Source organism: Etheostoma spectabile, chromosome 9 (assembly GCF_008692095.1).
Source record: "Etheostoma spectabile isolate EspeVRDwgs_2016 chromosome 9, UIUC_Espe_1.0, whole genome shotgun sequence".
Classification (NCBI taxonomy): Eukaryota; Metazoa; Chordata; class Actinopteri; order Perciformes; family Percidae; genus Etheostoma; species Etheostoma spectabile.
Genome location: NC_045741.1, coordinates 1,790,463 through 1,816,070, shown reverse-complemented (window position 1 = coordinate 1,816,070; position 25,608 = coordinate 1,790,463). Strand labels below are relative to the sequence as shown.

Here is a 25,608-nt window from a genome sequence, read left to right as displayed (position 1 = left end):
GGATTTAAAGAAAACAATTGCAATGTAAACATTCAACAACAGCTGGCTGAAATAGTTGAAGAAGCAGCAGACATAAATATAATGTGATAGTTTCTCGTATGTTCTGTACATTACAACCATGAGCACAAAGAGCCTTGTCCACTCGACCTTGTGAATGAGCACATTTGCCTTTAGGGCTGGTTCTGCGGAGAGGGGACAAAAGTGTGTTGACATCAGTACTGGTTGGGCACCCCAAACACACAAGTTATGGCCCCACTTGACACAAGTGTAGTGAGCCACAACAGAGAAAAAAATGGGTAACATAAACTGAATTAGAGCAGAGATGTTTGTTTATATAAATTTACTGCTAAATAGTTTGGCTAAATAAGTTTCTTTGGTGAAAAATGAGATAAGAAATCAATATCAAGCTCATGGAGTTGGGACGTACTTCGTCTAGCTTAGTATGAACACTGAAAGCAGCGGGACACAGCTAGCTAGTCTAGCTCTGTCTAAAGAGGAAAAAAAAAACATTCATTAACACTAAGCAGACCACTTAACACTTTGTATAGCTTTTGATTTTAGCTTTACATGAAAAAGAATGTAAAAAATATTCAGGATTTAAAGGGGGAGTAACATGGTAGAGCTATTTTTTTGACAAAAAAAAAAGTTCAGCATCTCTGGTTGTTGCCTGATACTGTCGGTGCAACCCAATCTCACTCCCAACTCATCTCAGGACCAAACTCTCACGAGATCTGGCAACACAGAGAAGCTGACGTCAGAAACCAAACCAAACAAAACCAATCTCTGTGATGCTAAATATGTATTTTACTTGTTTAAATATCTAACCTTAGCAAAAGAACATATTAATAAATTATTCAAATATAACTTTTCATTCACCTACACAACGGTCTCTACACGCTGAAACGAGGCCATGGCCCTTTTTCCAAGGGGATAAAATATGTTTTTGCCGCTGCCCCAATCAACAGCAGTACGTTGCATTGCTTCCGTATTGGGACTCCGGCCTGCTTCTCTAAACTCGCACCAACTGCCATCTACCGTAATTCTGCACTGACGAGTACAACCCCAAACTGTCCCTATAATACAAGTATAAAGAGCTAATTCTGCTTTTTTTAAAGTTTGCAGTATCAAAACATATACAAATGGTATGCCAAATCTGTGGTCCAAAGAATACAACACACAAACACCTTGACTCTATTGTAGGTGACGACAGAACTTTTGTCCCATAAGACCATCAAAGTTGCTCATCCCTACACATCCGAATTATCTAACCTCATTCTGAGTATTAGTAGAGCTTTTTCTGATTAAACTGTCTCAGAGAGGTGAGGACCTCTTCATACACCTCTGCCACATGATAATGTGACAGCAAAGGCCATTAATGCAAGAGCACAGAGGTCATTAGCATCGCTCCATGGTGTAGCATAAAGTAATCACCTCCTGAGATCTGTCTCCTGTGACTGCTGTACTGTCTGTCCTCCCCCTGTGGTTATTCTCTACACGTGTAAGGTCAGTTAATGATGGTGGACAGAGATATCTGACCAGGGGAGCCGCTCTGGCAGCTGATTATGCTCCGCTCCCGACACTTCTTAACCAGCCATGGGATGACAAGGCCGACACTGTTAAGGATTTTTAACATTCCCCGCTGCTCATCAAAGATGTTGCAATGAGAGAAAGCTGACCATAAATTGGGATTTAGCTAGTAGGTGTGAAGCTCTGATTTTTCTGGCAACATTTCTAGAGGGCTTAATGAACGATGTCTCAGCATACCAGAACATAAAAATAACATTTCCTGATTCATTTTAATGGAAAATTGGAACTGTGAATTTTACCCAATTTATCCATCTGGTAATGGTCAAATTTAATGACTCAGTTTTGTTATGAGGGAAACAAAAGCACAGCGCTGGAGTGATCACACAACCCAGTATTCACAATTACAGCCACTGTTGCATTGGTAAGTAGCGAGTCTGGCGTTCATGCGGGTTCAGAGTTCAGAGTTTGCGTCCTTGCACAGACCTGCAATTAACGCTTGCTTTTCTTTTAACTGTAACCACTGATTTTCCCTAGCCTAAAGTATTTTGGTTGGCTAACAAGTACCATACATAATAACATCAACATAAATAAATTGCCATAAGATTGAAAAAAGGATCCATCTAATGTTAATGCTGTCTAATAAACATTTTGGTTATTTACCATTATGTGTTTTAACATGCATGTAATTGAAGTAATTACAAGTGTATAGGCTTCTAGTTCCATTTTTATGACCACTGAGTGATTTGAAAATTCATTCTTACTATTCTCTAGGATTTATTCACCTCATGAAACTTGACAGCAAATTAGCTGCTCATAATAATTAAGAGTAATAATATCAAGATTGATACTGGTGATTCTAGCCTCTGTATTATTTGGTGTTGGAGGGAAACCAAATTGTGTGGTACTGCCTTCTCTTAGCAAATTATGTAATTGCAAGAGAAATGTAAAAACTGTGGTATTGGATGTAAGAAAAGAATATGTAATTTCGCAGAATCCAATCCAATATCGACATTCTTGTCAAGCCACAGGGTTGAATCACAATATAATTCCAGCCTAATCTTAAACCAAAGACAATGAGTTCAATGTGTAAATATTGAGCATAATGCGCATCTGTACTAGTTCAAAGATTAAAATCTGCTCTGCGAGTTAGATTTAACAGTAAGAAAACTGGACTGAAATGAATTGGTTACTATATTTTGTAGATGTGATTGCCTAAAACCATCTCTGACTGATTTGTGCTGATGTAGCACTGGCAGTAAGTGGCTTGTTGTGACGAAGGAATGGGCAGCATTGGTGTCTCGTCATTCATATTTTCAAGTGTGTGGTCTGAGCATCAAGGGCATGATTGAATCAAAGCAGATGAATTTGGCAGATCTAATACCCAAGTTCCTTTAAGTACCTTCAAGAAACCCAGGGTGGCGTGTTAACATTCCTGTTGCTGTGAGGAGACCGAACAAAAGGAGACAGCAGTGACAGTTTAGCATGGATGACAAACAAAGATACAAAAGAGAACATCATACCAGAACAATACATCAGTACAGCTGATGTTTCTCCTTCACACACATGGCATCCTAGTCATTTTTCTTTGAGATGTGTGAATGATGTTTGCCACCATCCATCAAAAAAGGACATAATGGAGGTTGGGGAAGTCGGAGAGACTTGGACACTCCAGGGAGCTCATTACTGGACCTATTAATCTGTTATTTGACCCCAGCGAGAGCACTCCCCAATCTAAAAAAGACCTATGCTTCCTTAATCCAAAGATAAAAACAAAACCTCCACTGTGTCTCGGGGATCAACGCTCCAATTCAGACAACAAAGCAACGAAATAACATCAATGCCTTAAATTGGTTTGTTCTCAGTGTTAGATAAAAGCAAGTTGATACGGTTTCCTTCATCTGACTGAGTGCTTTGAAAATGAACTCCAAGCTAAAGCTAAATTATTGATATTCAAGAGAAATCTTAATGTTGAACCATAAAATGAAATGGGAGAAATGTAGTATTAAAATCACCGGTCTGGCAGACCTTTGTTATGACTGAGGAACTAACCACAGGAGTATGGGATAGAGAGTGTGCTTACCACTAGAGAGTGTGCTTACCACTCCCTTTCAAGAAGAGTTCTCCTGCCATTCTGTGTATGCATCCTTCCTTCAGGGGTGATTGTCTCCTTGTTAGTGGTCTGCTGTTGAGCTCAGCACTTTGCCAAGTCAAAAACAATGTCATGCCTTGGAGGGCTGTGTGTCTCTCTCTGTCCTTGTGTAAGGCTTCTGCACACAATACAGAAGACAATAAACACAGGTATTGTCAGACAATTCCTATTGTCAGTTTTTCCCAGTGAAACAGTTTTACATGGACTCTAATCATTTTATTAAGGGGCACAGTTAACCATTCACACCTTACAACATAAGGTTTTCTATTTACCATTCAACAAAGTGGGATCGCCACGTGGAAATCTCTTGTCAGTTACTCTTGTCACGTATACAACTTCAATGATTTCCTATTGTGTTTACAAAAATTCTAAGCCACAAAGGTAAGCCAGTGAGCCAAAGCAGTGTGTTTGAAAGAAATTGCATAGACATGGTTTTGTGCTGAGAAAGTAAATTTTCTCTCAGGTTACCTATTGCTTTATAAATTACGTTAAGGTTCAAATCTGACAACACAAACACTACCATAATCCCCCCACCCCTCTGTTTCTTGCCATTCCTATCAGCCTGTAGAGTACCACACACACTTCCAGACTTAAACTGTGCTACATTTTTTTGTCAAACCAGTCATGGCAGGTTACTGTGAACTAGTGATTCATATTTTCCCCAAAAATGATTATTAATTATTATTATAAATTAATTAATTTTCTGAAATCGGTGACATTAGGTACCGATCACAAAACAAAGGATGAAGAAAAGATTTTTTAACTAAAAGATAGCTTTATGCTAATGTAGTTTATTTATTAATGAATGGAATAATAAAACACATCCAACTCAGTGTGTAAAGTTTCTGTGCTACAGTTTTCATTGGATGGAGGTAGGGTTCAAATTCACTTTTTGTGAGTATTTAGTAAATGTTCAAATTTTACCAGCCACTCATAGATACTGTTGTTTTTTTCTACCACCCATATTTTACTAGAATTTTCGCAGGGTGATGGTGCCAATTTCGAATCCTGGATGACTGATTTAAATGCAGGTTTACATCCCATCCTTACGACCTGTACCTTACACCACCAGTTGATGCTACCTACTCTAATCTGATCATGTAGCAAAATCGATCTTTGCTACCATCGTATTAGCATTGGAATAGTGAGGTGGTAGCACCAACCACCTGCTGTCTGAAGGTACCGTCAGGGTCTTTGTTGCTTCCTGCAATTGGTCACCAAATTAACAACGTTTTTTTTTTTTTTTTTTAAGATTATGTCACGATTTGTCTAATACTGGAACCCAGAAGCAGACTAGGACAAGGAATGTGGGAATAATAAGTTCAGTGTTTATTTGAAATATCAATGCAGCAATGGGTAAGTCCAGATGGAAGGCAGTGGGTAGAATTGGGAGGCTGGAGGATCTGTGCAGATCCAGGAATATAACTGAAGTAGTTGCCCAGGCAGGTTTGAGTTTTAATCCAGGTGATATGGTTACGCTAACAATCGGGCATGGAATGGATGTCAGGTTATGGCTTATATGGAGCAGAGGTGATAATCAGGACCAAGTGTGCAGATTGCAGATGAGGTATGTGTAGTCAGAGAATCAGCAGGGATGCGTTCAGGAAACTCAAATTTTAGGACAAACAGATTTCAGGTTGGAGCAAAACAAAACACCGGCTTCACAGAGTCACAAGGCCGGAGTCATGACAGAAAAGTTTTGGGGCATTTTCAGTTTTTATTTTTGACAGGACAGATGAAGACATGACCGGGGAGAGAAAGGGGAAATGACATGCAGCAAAGGGCCCCAGTTTGGAGTCAAACCCGGGTCCGCTGTGTCAAGCAGTACACCTCTATATGTGGGTGCCCGCTCTACCAACTGAGCTATCTGGGCGCCCCCAAATCCACAATTTCCAATTGATTTTAGAAGTTGGATCAACAAATTGGTACACAATTTAAACTGAGCTGCTATTGCAGGAAAATGTAAAAAAAAAAAAGTTGTATTTCTCTTTTAATTTTAAACTGGGGCTGTTCAATTTGGGTATTTAATAAGGAGACATATGAAATTAAGTTTTTGTGACTTAAAATTAATGTAAAATGTAAAAATATGTGGAATTGCAGTGCTTTAGCTGTTGAACAGGTAAAAGGTCAATTTACTTGACTTGTTCTTGTCTTGTCGTTTGTTGATAGTTAACAAATATCAGTTGTAGATCTTGTTACCAACTTCATTAATATTTTTTGCATATAAATTATAATTGGGAGCTAATGTTGTATTAGTCACGCATTGCTAGACCTCTCTCCACAACCCTGCAAAGGAAGGTCTGACTAGTCAATACAGCATTCTGGGATGAGAAAGAAACATGCTGTGGTTAATTGGCATTTATTTAAACCAATCAGATTGGACAGATAGTCTAGCTATCTGTCTGGATTTACCCTGCAAAGATCTGAGAAGCAATTAATCATAGTCCTCAGAAATCCACCAGAGTTAGATTACAACACAAAGAAAGCAGAAGGTAATGGACATTCGGCCGAAAAGAAGGACATACGGCAACATTTTTGGCGTTAACAGAGCAATCGCTAATGTGGAAGCTCTTGGATAAAGACTAATGTTGCATCCATTAGAAATTATCAGTATAACATATTAATTAGTTTTTAGGCATATTACTACAAATCAAAAAACATCCATGTATAAACAGTACAAATTATTGGTTTGTAGGCCTATGTGTCAACAAAAATGAATACTGTAGATGCGTGATGTGAAAACAGCTCAAACTAGAACGTTAGGACAAATAACAATGATTTAACCAGCCCGTCTGGTCACGATTTACCCCAAAATATTCACAGCTATCCATTTGAATTACATGATTGTGTATTTTGATGCTGTGGCTTGGCCTACTGTGTAGACTATGTTTTGTAGGTAATGACGGCTCTGTGCCAGGTAGCAGGTTAAGACATGATGACACAGTATGGACACTCCATTTCAAACTGATTCTCACAGAAACTTCTGGCTTTGATTTTCCCCTTCAGATGGCTGGAATGAAAAGGACAGTTATACATATTTCAAGGCCCACGGAACCACAAAGGGACTTAGGAATAAAGAGGTATGAACCTTTGAACTAAACAAAGGTCCATCACCCACATATCATATCAGATGTGCTGTGTAGCCCTCGTAAAAACGTGGATATGGAAGGAAAGGAGAGAGGAACCAGCATGCCCTTGCAGACAGGTTGCCTGAGTGTTGTCTGCGTATCCCGTGACCCCCCATCTTCCCTGTGCCACCATCTCTAACCCACATAGCACTTGTTGGCCACAGAGGAGTGCGGAAAAGCCTCCGCACCATTATGCATCTGTGGGCCTCTTTGAATCAGACCAGAGGCTCATAACAACAGGCAGTATCAGTTGCATTAAGTTGATTAAAGTGCTTGGCGGACACAGGCACTTGTGCTCTCACAATGCTAGATGAAAGAGCAGCGTGGCAGCGGCCCCTCTCCTGGTTGTCAGAGAATCCGCCTTTGCTCTCAGTAGAGGTCAACAAAAGACCAAATAAGACGTGAGTGAAAGCAATCGAAAGCTTCTTTGCCAAATGATCTCTAATTGTCCCTTTCTTCCTTTTGGATCAGTCGTATGATTTTGGTGGTGACAGTCGACTTACCCGCAATTCTACCTCTAAAAGCTTCTCTTGAAAGTGGGCTACTTGAAAGAAGTGACCATTACCTAAACTACAATTGCGGAAAATGACAAAAAAACAACCTCACCCTGAGTCAAAAAAGAAGAAAAAAAGATTTCCCCTCGCTGAATTACATTTATCAAAAGCAATAGGTAATTGAATTGCATTTATCAAATTTAAAAAAAATACTGCACTCAAAAGGGAACAGATGACACATAATTTAAAAAAAACAGGCTTATGAGAATTATGGTTGAGGTTGCTTTTCAAAAAGGGTTGTGCTTTAAAAAAAAACTGAAGCTGATCAAGATCTGACAGCACTTCGGTTTCATTTATCAGTGCTCCACAGTAATTTATTCAAATAATTACGATGCCAGATGCCATCCCCTCTTTAACCATCAAAACAAACTACAAGCTTTGTCCCTCCCATGCAGCTGAAGAGGTGTCATGTGAGGCAAGCTTTCCTTTTCATTACAGATACAATTTGAGGAACGTGCCATATTCCACTTTTGGAAAGAAGTCGAGGCAGAAACTGACAGTATTGTTCTAGTATCAGTGTAGAAAAAAAACAAAACAGAAAAAAACAAACAAAAGCTTTGGCACTAAGGAGCTGTTCCAGGGATGATAACAATGAAAAAAGGCGCGGTGATCAATGCTGTTCTGGATTTTGATAACACATTGCTCATGGCTGAGACAAATGATGGAAATTCTTAAGGAGAGAGGGCCTGCAATATGCCAAATATGCTCCAAATTAGCCTTCAAGAGCAGCTCTCAGTGTGTATATGGAGGATGCGTGAGTAAATAAAGGGCCAGCATAAATTACCTTTGGATGTCAATCGTGATAGCACACCCTGTTTTCTTTTTGTTATCGTGTCGCCTATTCGTCTCGCTGGCGGATGACATGAAATGAAAGTATTCTCTCTCTAGCACCACCAACAGTACTCAGAGCGCTTTCTGACACTTGAAAACGCTACGGGTTCGTGAAACCACAGCTGGGCCCCTACTGATTGGCTTGCACACAGGCTGCCACTAAACTTTGCTGCTTGAGGAGTTGTCTGTGCCGGGACAGGTGGTGTTTATGCAGATGAATGAACACATTACTGTGTGCTCTTCCTTTTGGTTTAAACATTAGCGTTTCAAATGTGACAAATCAGATGTTCATCTCCTGCTATATGCAGCCATTGTGTATGCTGCTGAGAGACCTTTGTATATGAATTCCCGTAGGTGTTGATATGCACATCCATAAAGTATGGACAACGTATACAGCCTCTGTGATATATTCAGGCAATTTACTTTGAATGCATTCCGGCACGGTTGTAATACTTGTGTTTTAGGTTTATATTTTATACATACCTGATATCATTGCTACTATATATTGTAATCATAACTGGAAACTGGCTTTGCCTTATTTGTGGGTAGAATGAGCAAGCTGAAATGTATTTTTCATAATGCAGCTGAGTGGAGAGCTAGCTTCTGGGTTTTAAAATGGGTATGGTGAACATCACGCAATTATCTCCCTATTATCGCACATATGTTCTGCTATAATTGGGCCTCTCCCCTAGTCATTTCTGAGGAGTGTATCAGTGACAACGAGTGCCAACCTCTAATTATATAACATTGTCTACATATGCTGAAAAAACTAAAGGTCATACAATAAAAGCACTTTTTCTGTCTGTGTAGGTTTGAATGATAATATCCATCCTATTGCATTGCTATTTGTATTAGTGATTCATCTGTTGAGTACTTTCTAGATTACTTGATTAATATTTTGGGTTTTGGAATGACAAAAAGATTGTGGAAAATGCCCGTCACAGTTTCCCAGGAGTCCAGGCTGTCATATTCAAATGTATTTATTTTCTCCAACCAAGAGTCCAAAACCCAGATATTCTGGTTGCTATTACAGTAAACTAAGAAAAACTGAACATCACATTATTAAGCTTTTTTGCTTAAAAACATACTTAGTCACTACTAATAGATTATATAAATTGTTGCCAATTAAGTAATTCAATCAATTAGTCAATCAATTGTCATCATGGTACGATTTTGAAGAAAGTTGATAAACGATAACATGGAAATATCATGCAGCCCTATTTCACTGTATCCTTATACTCAAGCATTTTAAGTGTACAATGATAAGACCTTTTCTGTGTACACATATAAAAATGCCAGTAAAACACAATTAACAAGTTTGTAAAGATTTTTTGGGAGTAATGTGTATCAGAATTATAAAATGATTGTGGTATAAAAAGTAAAAGGAAGTAACAATACGTTGCCAAATGTGTTTTTTTTTTGGGACAAAATCTGAAAATGGATAAAAAGGTCTGCTTGATGAGAACTATCAGATTAGACAGGACATTTATAGACTGAGGCCACGACTTTATGAAATGTTTGCTCCACTTGCAGCGAGCTGCTTTGTTTCTGCGACACTCTTTGCTGTGGGTGAGACACTAAAGTCTCTATTGTCTGAGTCAACTTGACCTGACCTAGCTGGTTAAGCTGAGGCATTGTGAACAGCAAATCGCTTCAACCAGGGGGGTAGCTGCTTTGTGTGGCTATGGTGAAAATAACCTTATGAAAAAGCCCATAGCTATAGTTAATGCGGAGAAAGACCAGTTTTGTCCCTGGAAAAGCTCTGTTTATTTCCAACTGCCAGTAAAAAAAGAAAACAGAACTATTGTTTTAATGTACCATTTTGACTCCATTGGTGATCTGATCCTCCCTTCTCCATTTAGCAACACTTTTAGCAATTCTATTTGTTTATGCACACGCACATGTCCACGTTTCTCACCACATTACACCAGTGTATGAGAGGCAGACATATGTCTGCATATGCATGTGTTAGAAATATAGTCATTCCAATTCTCGCAGAAGATCAGGGTTGTGAAATATCTAGAAACGCTGCACCAATCAACAACTTGCATGGCCTAAAGCAGGCAGCAGCAAAGTGGTGAGAGGGCCAGACAGTGCTTAGCACAAGCTCCTAATCACATTTCACCACTTGGCAGGCCTGTGCTTGCACATCGCAGCTGACCTCCTATCAGTCCTTCTCTTCACATCCAATGTTGCTCTCTATGTCACTCTTTACCAAGTTAATCTGGAGACAACCTTAATTTAAAAAAAATGTAATTAACTGTGCCATAACACAACCTCCAGCAAGCGCTGGCTTATTATTCTTGTGATACAAAACAAAAACAAACAATGTGATGGAAATGAGGTTGACAACGTCTCCCGTCGCTTTGCCATATTGTAAAATCAGATCCTGTTTGGACAAGATTCCTTGCGTTGCTTCTGTACATATTATTTATCATTACAACCTGAAGTTGATTGTTATTTGCACAGCTCTCTTTAACAATCAGAGCAGATTGTCTGTGGAGATATTTCACCACTCTTTAATTTTGGCATTTATAAACACTTTTGGGCAATTGTTTTGTGTTTACACAATAACAAGTGCCGTATAAAAAACTCAAAAATATGACTAACACCGGTCATGGCTATGTGTATGTGTGTGTGATTGTGTCACACACAATCACACACATACATGACAGATCAACCGTGAAAACAAATCAAATCAAAAGACAAAATTACTGGTGGTTTAGTCCAGACCAGTCCAAACTTGTATGATTGTCTGTACTGGGCACAGCTCTTGTTTTTGGTCTCTCACTGACGCCGAGTGGGCACAGAAGGGGGACCGCCTTGCTATCCCCATAGGCCCACTGCCACCTCTTCATTTCCTGCTAGACCTCACCACCAGACACCTTCCTGACTTTAATTCCCACAGCGTTAGCTGCAGTCCTTGCAAGCAGCAGAACCATATTCTTACAATGAACCACACTGCTAATTGTTCCATTACATCAACAATAATGCATCTTAAAAAGGAACAAAAGATTTAAAAAAAGGACTAACTTGACATGCTAATTTTCATTAACCCTGATCTTTCTGTTCTTTGATCATCCACCTATCCTCCCTGTCTTCTTGCTCATATAAGGTGGCAAAGCACTCAAATTATCCACAAGCATTCCAGCTATCACTAATTATCCAAAGAGTTCCTCATTAGGCTATTTTGAATCCAGCCTTAGATCAACACTTACTCCGACCTCAGGGAGTCTTGATTCCCAGCAGCGGTTAAACAAACAATCAGTTCAAAGGATCAGGTATTCTTCTTCATGAGGAGAAAAAGCCAAGGGTAAACAAGTGCAAATTTGAAGGAAATGACTCCAGCGGCTCTCTGGCACGGATGCAGCAATCTATAATTTATTTTGCTCAAATACATTCAATTTTTCTCTTAAATGGGTCATTAAGTTGTGAAAAGGTCTAAATGCAAGGGTGCTATCTTTGCCCAGACTAAAGCCAGAGCTCTCTACTGCTTTAGCTCACTCTTAAAGCAGCTACAGTATAGTCAATAGTTTATACCAACAATGGATCCCATGTGACTACTTGCAAGTGAATGGAGTCGCTTGTAGTGATGAAGCCATTGATAATGGCCATAGTTATGCTCAATTTTACAGGGACAGGGACTTCCTGCTCATTGTTTTGATTGTCAGGTCCACAACTTTACTGCTTTGGTTCCGGCTCACCGCTCTTTTGGCGTTGTTTTTGACCACAGCAGATGTTTTCATTAAGAAAGCTTAATAAAAAAACACTGGATGCTACAGTAGCTGCCCAGCACCAAATGCCAAATGACTAGAGTATCAGCTAGCTGGTAAACATGGTGGCGCCTTTAGCACGTAACGAGGCATACATCGTTCTTAAAAGTTGGTGGAGACCAAAACAGAACTGAAATGATTCAGAATTTTCAGACATTTATCATTCAAATGAAGGAAACTGGGGGACAAAAATCACTCCTTGATTGAACTGCTCACAAGTTATACACAACCTTGGTCACAAGGAAATATTCCTTCATTGTAATGGGCCACAAGCAAAGGTCTCAGTGCAGCCCTGTCTCCGAAAAATTAGCTTCCAAACAACTAAACTGCATTGTCAATTATGTTTTAAGGATAACATATTCCATTCCAGATCCTGTTTTGTTTTTTAACGTATTACAAATACGTTTCTAATCAATGTCTGTTTAAAGTCCATATAGGGAGAAGGTTTGGGTGGGTGCGTCATACAAAACACTGGACTTGGATACTTTGTGTCCCATGTGAAATCAAAATTCAACATTGACTTTATTTATTGTTTAAAAATGGCTAACCCTAATCCTAACCCTAAACCTAACCCTACCATTATTTAAATGTTACATTTATTTTCATGTTTTTACATTTCATTTGTCTTATTTTTATTGTTCAGGAGAGCGGGAGTTATACAACTTAAGGTGTGGAGCAGGTGTGGAGGACCTTTTGGCGCTGACCATTCTGTCCGGTGGCTCTTTTAATGTTATTTGAAATCCACTTAAACACTATAGTGACAAAACTTCAATCTTAGTATTACTAACATGACATAATATTACAAGACCGATAGGAAAACTGGATTGGACTTTCTGGCTCAGTATTAAACTGGTTTGAATCCTACTTAAAGAATTAGGACTTTGTGTCAATAAGTAACTGAGCATGCAAATATGACATGCGGAGTTCCCCAAGGCTCCATTCTGGGGCCTCTTCTGTTTAACATCTACATGCTTCCAGTGGCTCAGATTATGGAAAACAGAAAAATAAGTTACCATAGTTACTTGCATACTTTAACATAACATACTGCATATTTTTATCGCAAGAGGATTATAGTCAAATACAAAAACTGAGTAAGTTCATTGAACAAATTAACGACTGGATGTGCGAGAACTTCCTTAAATTAAATGAAAAAAAGATGGAGGTGGTTGATTTTGGAGTAAAAGAGGAACAATTAAAAGTCAGCACTCAGCTTCAAACGACAATGTTAAAAAACAACAGCCAACGCCAGAAATCTTGGTGTAGTGATGCACTCTGACCTGGATTTTAACAGCCACATTAAGACAATTACAAAGTCAACCTATTATCACCTTTAGAATGTATCAAGGGTTAAAGGACTTTTATCTTAGCAGGATTTGGATAAACTTGCTTGCTTTCATCTTTAGCAGACTTGACTACTGTAATGGTGTCTTTACAGGTCTCCCTAAAAAAATCAATCAGACAGCTGCAGCTGATTCAGAACGCTGCTGCTCAAGTGCTCACTAAGACCAAGAGAGTGGATCACATCACTCCAGTTCTGAAGTCCTTACACTGGCTTCCTGTGTCTCAAAGAATTGATATGAAAATACTTTTGTTAGTTTATAAATCACTTAACGGTTTAGGGCCAAAATACATTTCTGACCTGCTACACTATAATCACCCAGACCTGTAAATTTTATTCCCAAATTTTATCTGTTTTGAAATTTTTAAACGTTTTTAACTGCTCTTTAATGTTTTATGTAAAGCACTTTGACCTGCCGTGTTGTATAAATGTGCTATATGAATAAAGCTGCTTTGCCTTAACTTGCCTTGCTTTTTACCACCTGTTTCGCTTTTAAATTGCTTTTAGATAACCAAAACAGATTTTTTTTAGCAGGGTTTTAAGTGGCTGACCACATCAGTCTAATGAGCTAAAACGTAGCGCCCATCCCAGACGCTACGTTTTAGCCCATTAGACTGATGTGGTTAGCCACTTAAAATATTGCTTAAAAAAAATCTGTAGCAGTTTTAACCCAAACCAAACCCTGACATTTGTGTAGAATTTACGCAATGTAAACCAAACCATGATCTTTTCCTAACCAAGTAGTTGTGTTGCTTTAACCTAGCCAAATAATTTGAAAAAAAAAAGTTTCTTGCCTACATCTTACCAACTTATCTTTAGTTGCCTAAACCTGACCGAAATCATTTGGTTTACTAAACCTAACCAGGTAGTTTTGTTTTAATTCTCAATGTTAACCACCAGTTAAAAACTGTGACCGTTTTAAAATGTGAACGTTGTGCTGGTACAGGTACGTAATAAAGGAATTAATTAGGAAATGTTTCTCAGTGATATGACAAAAATGTAAAAGTGATGAGCCGTTTAGACAGAAATTACATTCTTACAGAAATTCGATTTTCAATAGTTTTAAATATTTGGTCACTTTACACTCATTAGGGCCAATAGACCATTCAAGAATGGAGTACTTAAAAAGGATGCTTGCAAAGTGCATGTTACATTGTCCTTTGTTTCCCCTTAAAGAGGTAGGCCCAAACACCAGTGTCCATGTATGTTCCTAAGAGAGTTAATGATACTCTAACCAATCACAATCCTAATGTTCAGTAATTTCAATTGCCTCTCAGCTCCCATCCTCCAGAGCACACTCCCTTAATGTCAGCTCTGTGCTCTGTGAAACACCACCAGAATTTGAGTCTGTCACTTAAAATATAATGCCGTCAGATCTGTTACTTTAACCTTGAAGCAATTAGCTGTTGCTGAGCTGTAATGAATCCTGACATCACTCCGCTGTGATGAAACCCCTAATTGCTCTGTAAAAATTGAAGCTTTTGACATCACTGCTGACAGACTTTTTTCTTCTTGGTTGTGCGGTCGCATGTGACGGCGCCTGGTTGAAACTTGAAAGGTAGCGGAGCTTCTCTGCCATCAGCTGTCCTGTCACTTGACAAAAAGAGAGAGGGAAACTGGCTGGATTTGCTGAAATGATGAGGCCATTTAAACTATGATATGTCGCAGCTACATGGCATCATTCAGCGGGACTGTTGCAGATGTCCGTGCTAGTCTAGGCTCAGGCGTGAGGTGGGTGTTTATGAGATGACGAGTAGATGGCTCACAGCCTCTGTGTCAACAAGTCTGCTCACTGGTTACTTGCTGCTTGTAACAGCCAAACTCAAGGAGCATTTTTGGTTATGGAAAGCTCTTTTTATCACAAATACTCCCTGTCACTAATTTGTTATATCAACATAGAGGGCCTAGAGGAAACAAGTTGCCAGGTCAGACAGAATGGCAACTGTGTTCACATAAAGGGAAACTGTTATTATCTGTCTTTGATAATCATATTTATGTCTTTCAGTTGCAGAGTCTTAAGCTGAATGCACTCACAGTATCTTCGATAACAAAATAGCTTGTGAATACGACCACTGTGATGAGTTTCCCGACATCCCACAGTTACAGTACAAACTCATAATGTTAGTCAATTGAAAATCAATCTCTAATTAATTATTTATGAAGTATGGACTAATAAAACAAGAGATCTTAAAGTCAAATTCATTTTTTGGCCTATTTCATCACATTGTTTAACATGTATAATGCTCTGGTAGGTTTTAAAAATCTGCTTTTGTGACCCACAATGTCTCCATGTGCAAGTGTCATATTGCATCATATCTGTAACTGTTTTAGCTTTAATGGTAAATTGAATGCTTCTTTTTTCCTTTCTTTAATTTTTGTTGCATCTTCTATTAAAATAGGCTAATTCAAGATTTTACACACAAAGATGTCCGTGCTATTTGGATTTGCATGAGAACACGGTGTGTACTTATTTTCAGGCAACATTTCAAATATGTGGAACAGACGGCACCTATAGCATCACCTTGCAGCTAAAGGTAAACAGTATGTTATAGGTTTGAAATTTGGGGAATTGAAGAAACATCCTCGAATTTTTTAATTTCACAGAGTGTTGATGATTGGTAACATAATCAAAGCAATGCCCTTAAAGAAAAATATCAGGACTGACACTCTGACTCCAGATTATCTTTGTGTGTGTTATGGATTGTGATGAGTCTACAACACTAACTTGATGCAAGCAGGTGTGTTTGGTGGCAAAAGCAGCACAGTACCTAACTTTTTACAGAATCTTTCCATTTTGTGCATTTTCTTTCCAACAGTAGCTATCGTTTCAAAATGTGATCTGCCTTGTAAACGTTGCTGGTCAAACTTTTACTCTGCAGAGCATTAAGTTCTTCTGCAGACTCCTAATGAAACGGTCTCATCAACACCCAGTCAGGCAGGGGGACGGTAGACAGCAGCTGCTGATAATAGTGTACAAGATGTATAGGAGAAGTTAGCACAAAGGTTTTTTTTGGAGAAGGGGGTTGGGTTAAATTTGTGTTTAGTGAATGATGTAGGAGATGTGATAACGAGAGGCCAAGGAGAGCAAGTGTTACCTCATTATTGTAATGAAAAAGATATCCCACCATTACATCAGTTGGGAAAAAGTGGCAATTAAAGTACCCAACAAGGTTCCTTGAGGCAAGAAGAAGGAGAAGAGAATGTCTCTCTAAAGCCCATCTGTTCTGGATAATATGTGCCATGTAAAAGAAAAGGCCTAATCCTCTTTATTCAAGTCTGCTGCCCTTTTCTCCACCAGTGATTGTGTTTTCTCAAGTATTGCTCATCGTCCCCCAAAAACTCCGTTTGGCTTCTGCAGCGAATTCACAGGGCGTTAATCCAAATAATATCATCACATTTCACAACAACAACCGATTAGATTTAATCGGTCAAATATTTTGTCTTTTGTGTTTAAACCTCATCGAGCATGTATAATAATAATAATAATTAGAGTAATAATAATAATAATAATAATAATAATAATAATAATAATAATGAATTCACATTCATACTGACATTGACCGAGTCAATACGAACGCAGAACATGCCAGTAAGCCTCGTGCTGCCAGTTTAACTCAGACTCAATGTGGCCCAGTTTAAACAGACTGAAAGCTGCTTTTTTAACAATTATACAAAATATACTGTATATATAGAAAATTATAGCAAGGCCCTGAATTACCAGGTAGTATGTGTAGCCCATTAATTCAGTGCTGCTGTACGGCTTAGGCTATTATTAATGAATTGGAACAGCCCGCACAACCGCCGACACCCCCCACCCCTCCCACCCGCAGAGTGCAATAAATAAATAATGCTGCAGAAGTCATGCATATGAACAACATGCGTTGGCACTATACTGCAGTAATAGGCAGAAGCTGTAGGGTCAATATGGTAGGCTAATATTTCTCCACATTGGCGATATAGGTCAGAGCAATCATTGCTTCCAAGGCCAAGAAGAGAGCGATGGATCCTCCATCTAAAAACACGCGCATGCGGCTTCGCTCTATTATCCACAAACACTGAGATTAAATGAGAATAGAAATTGTATTTTGTGTAATTACTCTAAACCATACTGTATGAGGAGCGCGCCATAATTGTGGCAATAATAATAAGCCTGGCCCTGGCAATTTGGTTAAACGGAGATAACGCATGTAATTGGTGTGGCGTGTCCTTAAAAGGACGCTGTCCGTGCATCATACAGAAAAATGCAAGCTGCAGAAAGTGCAAGCAGCGGGACTGTTTTCCACTAAATGACTGAGAGAGGTGTCCATGCAGTGAATGACAAGCAGACGGCTTAAACAGGCTAATTTACATGTGTTCAAAGTATTAAGAAACAGCGAAACGTAAGCCAGTGTTGACTGTTGTCGTTATGGATTTGGTCTCGTACATTGGGAGCTGACTGCTTTTGCTTTTTTAATTCGAGAATGTGCGTTTTCTCTAATATGGCCAAAAGAAATAAAAAATATCAGCAACAGCAACAAAAATAAACGCTTACCTATAAACTCTTCAAAAGAAAAAAAAAAAACATTACATTTAAAATAAACTGCAGGTTTGCATGCATTTCTTCTTTTTTAGACCAGCAAAGGTCAGTTGGGCTCACTGTTATAAGTGATGGTTTCAAAGAAAATAAAACCAAACAAACGGGCCCCGAGGCGCTAATTCACACCCCGCGCCTCCCGCCATCTTCTCCGGGCGCGACTTTATCGGAGGCTCAATAAAACCCAAAGTATTTTGATAACGTTTCATTTCAGACCCGCACTGTATTTGTTCAGTTGTGCTCCTGAACCACAGAAGGCTACAGACACATTCCGGATCACAGGAAAAAATATGGTTATTGTATCACATATGAGCACTATCACTAGGCCTACAAAACTTTAAAAAATAGAATTTTAGAAATATGACAAAACAGGATGATGCAACATTGCAAATGACGTAGAGGGATGCAAAAATGATTGTGACGCTGAAAACCACCTTAATGGGCGTTGAGGTGACTGGAGATTATTTTCCCTCAAAACTTCCTGGAACAAGTTCACTAACGGCTATTGGTGATTGAGATCGCGTAGATTATCAGCAGGGTTTTTTTTCTTTCTTTCTTTCTTGCAGGCTTCTTTTCCTCATCCATGCGCCTGATCGCTCACGCTGAGAAACTCAGGCTTATTGTCTGCTGCGCTCTCAGCTAACAGCTGCTAAGCCAAGGCCACATTCCCAGTATATACCCGTCTCATCCAAACCATTCATCCCACCACCAATCAGCTGCTGCGCATCCATTTGTATATGTGAACAGAAACATAGAGGCGTGGAAACTGACCTCTCAGTCGGCGATCAGTTTGATACTAAATGAAATGTCTTCCAATTTGAAGACCATATGCTCCTACAAATTATTTACGTTGATCCATTTATGTCATAAAAATTATGTCAACCTCAAAAAGAGCTGAGATTATTCGGGTTAGACACCAATATAATTATTAAAAATACTATTGCCATATTTATACACTGAATTATTGTATCACTTTTAGGCCTATCTTAATAAATGAAGATGTGAATTATACATTACAAATACAATTATTTTATAATATACAAATGGAAATGTAAGTGATAGGATATTAAATATATCCCAAACCAAGTTTATAGTCAATAATGTATGATAAATTGATAATTGATAAATGGATAGCTTCGAGCTTTTTTCCGCATCTTCTTCTTCGTCTTGCGACAGGGAAGAAGGTTTGCGTTAAACACATAGGCTAAATGAAATTTGAACTCAAGTTTGAATTGAAGCGTCTGCAAATTCAATTAGTATCATTACTTCTTTATTCATTCCGTTCTTCTCCATCTAATAAACTTTATAAGTTTATTTGCTAATGTAAGTGTATTTGTACAAAAGACAAACAAACAATCAGACATGAGCAGTTCATGTGTCTGTCTCGGCCGGACAGAAAGTCTTTATGACTGGGCTTTATTAAATACCTCCTTTACTTCTGTAAAATGTCTTTAAATGTGTCTTTCTGGGGGGGTGGGGGTCGGGGGGCAGGGTGTAGAGAACAAGTCCTGCAAAGTGGTTCCGATGCAGTTCCTCACTATCTCCTGTTCAACCAGGTTTCTGGTCACCGTCTTTTCTCGACTTATTTCGAGTTCTATCGCGGGTGCGGTGTGCCGGGCATGGGGTTAGACAGGGGGTTTAGTGCCGGTTGCCCCCCCGGCCCAAGGCCATGAATGAGCACCCTCGGGACCAGAGGTCTCTGGAGGCTGGGATGCGACGCGGTAGGAGTCCGGTACATACTGCTGTACATGGCTGCGGCCGCCGCGGCCGCCGTCGTGCTGTCCACGGTGCCCAGCAGGCTCGGGTGGTAGAAATAGGGCGACGGGAACATTCTCTGTAAGGCCGAGTAGTTTCCTGCTTCAGCCAGGAGCTCTAATCCGACCGCGGTTTGCCTCTTCCACTTCGTCCTGGAAACCAGATCAAAATACAACAGATGAATTATTCAATCAGCCAGCTCTCTCGCTAATTCCCAAAACGCCCCCTTAATTGGAATGCAGAGGCCTAATTATGGCAGGCACCAAATTATGGTTAAGGTTTAATTAGGCAAAAAAAGAAAGAAATATCACTAGAAAATACACTACTCTGATAGGCTTTGGTCTAAATTTATCACAGCCTACTTCTCTCACACCTGCAAAAGGGTGATACATACAAGCTCTGCAATAAACTATTCAGATGCGCCTTTATTTTGAAAAAATTTAAAGTTATATATTTTAAAAGAAGCTATGCAGGTAAAGAATTAAAGACATTTTAAACTCAAGAGTTATACCAAGGAGGAACAATAAGCATTCACTGAATCTAAAGCAAGAAATATAATGACACTTCCTAATTAGATTAAAATATAGGCCTATACATGAAATGTTTAAATATATTATTATAAACACTTGGCCCAGTGACGTTGTTAACCAAACAGGTACACGTGCAAGCAAGTAGAAATTCATAAAATTGTATTATTTAAAGTCAATATGTTCTGTAAAATATATCCTGACATCTTGTCATGATGGCATCATCAAATGTGTCAAAATATATTCAATAAGATAAATCTTGTTATTTTAAAATACAAATGCTGAAAAATGGTCGGGCCTTCCGTGCCCGCGAAGTTTTGCCTGCCTGTGCTGCCACAGTGTACTTCTCCACGGAGTTCACATGGATCAGAAAGGCCAAGTAGAAGTGTTGTCATAATCAAGGCTTGTCAGACTTGTGTGAACGTGAATATATGAAAAAAAAAATATTTAGCAACTCATAATACTCAATAGGCCCACTCAATACAAATAAGATCATCATCATGTGATCTGTAGAGAGAAAAGCTGTGGGTCCTCAAAGTTTAATTTTCGGTAGTGATTCTTTAAGAATGTGTAATAATATGTTAGCATTTTGTTATTCTTAATGATTAAATAGCCTATCTCAGTGTGGCTCTGGTTGGTTTGAAAAGCCCACTGCAGACTTCGATCATTCTTCTATTGAGGAGTGTTTTCACGGGGAGCTAAATGAGGCTGCTGGAGCAGTGTCTGAGTTTGTTGTGTCTGGGGTTACCTACCGTCTGTTTTGGTACCAGGTCTTGACTTGTGTGTCTGTCAGGTTGAGAGCCGCGGCCAGGTCCATGCGGTCCTGCACGCTGAGGTATTTCTGTCGCTCAAAGCTCCTCTCCAGCTGGTTGAGCTGGTGGTCGGTAAAGGCTGTGCGTGCTTTGCGAGGCTTTTTCGTGCGCATCGGTGGACTGTCTCTGCTACTGGAGATTTCCCGGTCGCCTTCTTCTTTAGTCCCTAAACACAGAGCACGGCGGAGGAATTAGACTAGTGCTAAAAACAGAAACAATTAGGGCCTATAACTGGACATGTCTCCTGTCCAAAAACTGCATTCATTCTTCCTGTCGACATTGTGCCCATTAAAGCAACCGAAAATAACCACACGCAGGTGTGTGCTAAGCTTCCACGCCTCCAGTCCAAACTTCCACCAACTTACTACTTAATACTTGCTCCAAGCGTTGCACTCACACACGTGTCACACAAAAGGCAAAAGCAATACTATAACGTGTGCGTATTTGTCACCTGGAGTTTTTTTTGTTTGGTTATTTTCTCTTTAGAAAACGAGAAATCAATACGTCAATCCATCTCTATTTGTAGCTGGTTTGCAGTGCACCATGATCCCCCCTCTAGGAAGAACAATAATCTCTCTAATTGACCCACTAGGGAGGGCCCGCGCACGGGGAGAATCACCAGGCTTACATCTGTTTCCACATCTATTAGACTAATAAAGGAAGCTGAAACTCAGACAAAAGAATCACACAGTAAAACAGATTTTTTTTTATGTAGAATCGTTGTAAATATTTTTATCATTTTTAATAGGCCAAATACTATTTTTGGTCAATCCCTGGTCTATGTATTTTTGTTGGCTACAATGTTTTTTGTAGCCCATAAAGATGCACCTCGATTTAACAGACTGCCATTATAATAAACGAAACGACAGAAAACTAGGCTAAATGGCGTATTTCTGAGATAAACTATCTTACCATTGCATTTCATTTCACTTTGAATGTCGTCTCTTCTGTCCAACTTGCCTCTGTTTTCGTCTTGTTCCAACTTGGGCCTGAAGCCGTCCGGAGCCGTGGCACTTTCTGGTTTTGGCGTGTGATGTGGTGAGGATACACTGGTGCTGTAAGGTGCGCAGGCTGCCAGCGGTTTACTGTCGCCTAAAATGTCTTTGATTAAAAAGGAGGAGGTGGCAGTCCTCGGGGCGCAACCAGCCCCGGCGAGCGGCTGCTGCTGCGGCGACAGCGGCAAGCTCTGCGGTTGGTTGTGGTGATGGTGGTGGTGATGCTGAAGGCTGTCCTGGACCAGATGCGGATCGGCGGCGTGCTCCATGGTGACCGAGATGGGGGATGAGGGGGCAGTTCCCACAGTGTCTATCTCCGAGCATGGTGACGGGGTTGCCTGGCTCCTGAAATCCGCTGTCCTGCTGTCGCCGAGCCGAAAGTCTCCGTTCATTAGCACGGGGTTACCAGAATTAGAAGCGCTGGATAAAATAGTGTCTATCCCAAAACTCGACCCGCTGGATCCTTCCATATTAACAAAGGAGTGCTGAAGTCTTCATAACAACAGTGAGAGGCTTCTCCTCCGATGCAAACCAGAAGAAAGTCAGCAAAATGAACTCTGAGTTACAGCAAAAACAGGAAAAAAAATGAAAACAGTTGGCAAATAAACCCAAGAGAGAAACAAAATCCACGTTTACAAGCGGCTCCAAGACGCTACATTCAGTGGTGAAAATGCCGAAGAAGCAAAGTGTGGGTCTGCGTCCTCCGCGTTGCTTTTTGGGTTTGGATATTGAACTTTGTGTTAAAAGTTGAGGCGTAAAGAGAGATATACATAGGGCTGACTCCTCGACATCAGGCTCCCCCTTTTTGCTGCTAATCGCTCCAGTGTTGCTCTGCAATGACTTCCTATACTGACGTCACGGCCCACGGCAAGGGGGAATTAATATTTTCTCCTTTATAATAAACACTCCACGTCTTTTCTCTCCCCCCCACCTTTCCTCTGCTGCCATTGGCTTACATTGTGACCGGCTGCGGCACCTCACCAATCAGGGAGTTGTTTCTTTATCTAGACAGTTCAAGCTAACCATTGAGTTGAGTTTAATTCCAGAATAGCTCTTTAAAAAAAGGATAAAAAAGCATGCGTGTGCGTTAAGGCCATGCTGTACACCTTCGGAAAATATAGCTGCGACAGAAAGACGTGAAAAATAAATTTAAAAAAAGAAGAAGAAATTAAATGATGAGCTCTAAAGAATTTGATAAAGTCTGACTAAACGACATAAAAGCAGCAGTTCCAGCATATATGGTAGGGTGAATTATTAATTTATATTTTCTTTTTCTTCTTTTTTACATCGCATTTAAGTTTATTGTCTCCTTCCGGAATTTATTGTTAAACTCGGAAGAGACAAATCAGCTGTGATTGACAGTTTAAAAGGATTTAAACGTTGCCATATTTTCTTTTTAACTTTGTCCGTTTTCTGAGCTAGTTTTGAATTATAAATCTATTTGTAATATCGGACTCTTTGAGATGCAAACATCAGGCCATGGCAGTGTCACGGATGGGGTATATCTTATATACTTATATATATTTAGGGATGAAGAGCAGTGGTGGTGACTGTCATGACAGCGCATCTAGTTAATAACCATGTCACCCTAATTAGTAAAGTAATTATGAGGTGCTAATGAGCGTTCAAAGGCAGTAGGAATCCAGTAGGCTACTTTCTCCCCCTCCGACGTCGATTTGAAGGCTGTGGAGGGAAATGCGCGGTGTGCACACAGGCTGCACTTCTGTATCGGGATGATTTCTGTTCGTGGGAAATGTCACTTCTCACAGAGAGGTGAATGTATGCTCGTGCTCCACTTTTTTTTTTTTTCCTTCGGCGGACAAGACATTTTCTTTCAGATGGACGTTTCTCTCCCCATGTAGCATCCGCACTCTTCCGGAATTTGAGGATGAATCATCCAGCGGGTTTATTTTATTAGTGTTGTTGTTTTTCCCCCTTCTTCTTCTTCTTCTTCTTCTTCTTCTTCTTCTTCTTCTCCAGCAGGTTGATAAGAACGATAATGATTATTACTGATGTGAGGCGGATGAAGATGTGATGTTATTCACACGCTGTTCAGAAATCCGGATTTCTAGGTTTGTTTCCGATTTAAATAATAATAATAATAATAATAAATTATTATTATTATTATTATTATTATTATTATTATTTTAAATTACAATTACCCACGAACTTTATTAATTAAGAAGCGATGTAATTATTCTATATTTTGTTCTATTGGTCTTTGCATGCAGACATGGTCAGAACATGTGTTAGAAGTAGCCTATATTAGAAAAAAGCTACTCACCCTCTATTATACATACATATAAAAAAATGTATTTAAGGTTTTTAACGTCTATTTCCTCGCTTTTTAAATTTATCTCCACCTTTACAAGGTTGCACCGGAACATGAAAATGTTGAACTTGAATTAATAATTAATGCTTTGAATTACCAACAAGCTGTAACGCTGTATTAACAGCTTTAATATTTTGAGTATTCACCTAAGGTAACATCCAATGTTTGAATGTTGTTTTCTCACAGCTCTCTGCTTAATTAAATTAGAAATGGTGTTCATTTCAATTTCAGCATTTCATTAAACAAACGAATCGCCTATTCTGTTTTCTATCAGGCCTCAGCAAAAATACAAAAATACAAATTAGAGTCTCCGAGTTAGGCTAATTGTTCCTAAATGTAGCAGTGAGTAGAGCAGCAGAAAAGTGCACTGTGATGTATCTAATTGTGTTCAGATGAGTCCTCTGACTGTCCCCCAGTGTCCCGGCCGAGACGCAGCCACAGTTTGGACACCAGGCGGCGACAGAGCGAGTCTGCTGGGCTCAGGTTCATGAGCAAGCTGCGGCCTCACTTGCCCTTTAATGAGCCTCGAACTTCACGTTACACTTAGAAAGACTTGCTATTAAATTAATTAATACAAAGTAATAAACTTTAACATGATTATCAACCCGTCAGCTATTGATGAAACACAAAGTGACAGTCGTGGAAAGAAGATTCCAACAACAGCATGGCACGCATGTGAAAAGACTTCATCCCCACAGTGGAAACCAATTAGAATATCCTGTCCACACGCAGTCTATATCATCCGGCCTTTTTCTAAAACTTATTCCCTACAAATCGCTCAGATTAGATCAAAGCGATGCCGTGTCAGTCAATGTGTGTGTTTGTGTGTGTTTGTGTGTGTGCACACGGGCTGTTCATCAACTGCGAACAGGAACAATCAATCGCTTTATTGGCTCTAAGGCGCCGCAGGAGCAAATTGAATGCGACCAGTTAGGGTATCGTCTTATTGGCCTCAGCTGATGGTCGATGATGGGACAGTGTAATAGTGGCTGGCACCATATTGATTCTCTGGCGGCTTTGCGTGTAAGCTGTCACTTCACCGCTGGCGACCTTTAGGTTGCACAGTTGCAGCGTTTACACAGAGACACCCCGCATTCAGACTGTCAGTCACTGCGGGGGGACATGCTGGACCAGAAAGGGAGCAGTTTGGCTCCCGAGTTTAAAAATAAAAACAAAATTAAAAAAAAATGACATGCTAAAGATGACAATAAATGGATGGCTGCTTGTGTAAATGAAATCATTGGATTCCCCTGCTTTGGTCATCAAAGACATGGACGTCTCATTTGTTTTAATTGCATAGGACCAACGTCATG

General features: G+C 39.7%; 1 protein-coding gene across 3 annotated transcripts; it reads right to left on the bottom strand.

The window, feature by feature from the left end:
- Window positions 1–12,784: 12,784 nt before the first annotated feature.
- barhl2 (BarH-like homeobox 2) lies at window positions 12,785–22,842 on the bottom strand. Of its 3 annotated transcripts, XR_004333609.1 has the most exons (5): window positions 21,881–22,840; window positions 20,909–21,134; window positions 19,285–19,781; window positions 14,800–14,809; window positions 12,785–12,795 (listed from the first exon to the last, which is right to left on the bottom strand). XR_004333609.1 is itself a non-coding variant. In XM_032526668.1 (3 exons), exons 1-3 carry the CDS (start codon window positions 22,431–22,433, stop codon window positions 19,469–19,471), a joined length of 1,044 nt encoding a protein of 347 aa, XP_032382559.1. In that variant the 5' UTR covers window positions 22,434–22,842; the 3' UTR covers window positions 19,123–19,468. The 3 variants fall into 3 exon arrangements, 2 of the variants coding, with proteins under 2 accessions (XP_032382559.1, XP_032382558.1); XM_032526668.1 differs by lacking the exons at window positions 12,785–12,795; window positions 14,800–14,809 and having other exon boundaries at window positions 19,123–19,781; window positions 21,929–22,842; XM_032526667.1 differs by lacking the exons at window positions 12,785–12,795; window positions 14,800–14,809 and having other exon boundaries at window positions 19,123–19,781.
- Window positions 22,843–25,608: the final 2,766 nt, after the last annotated feature.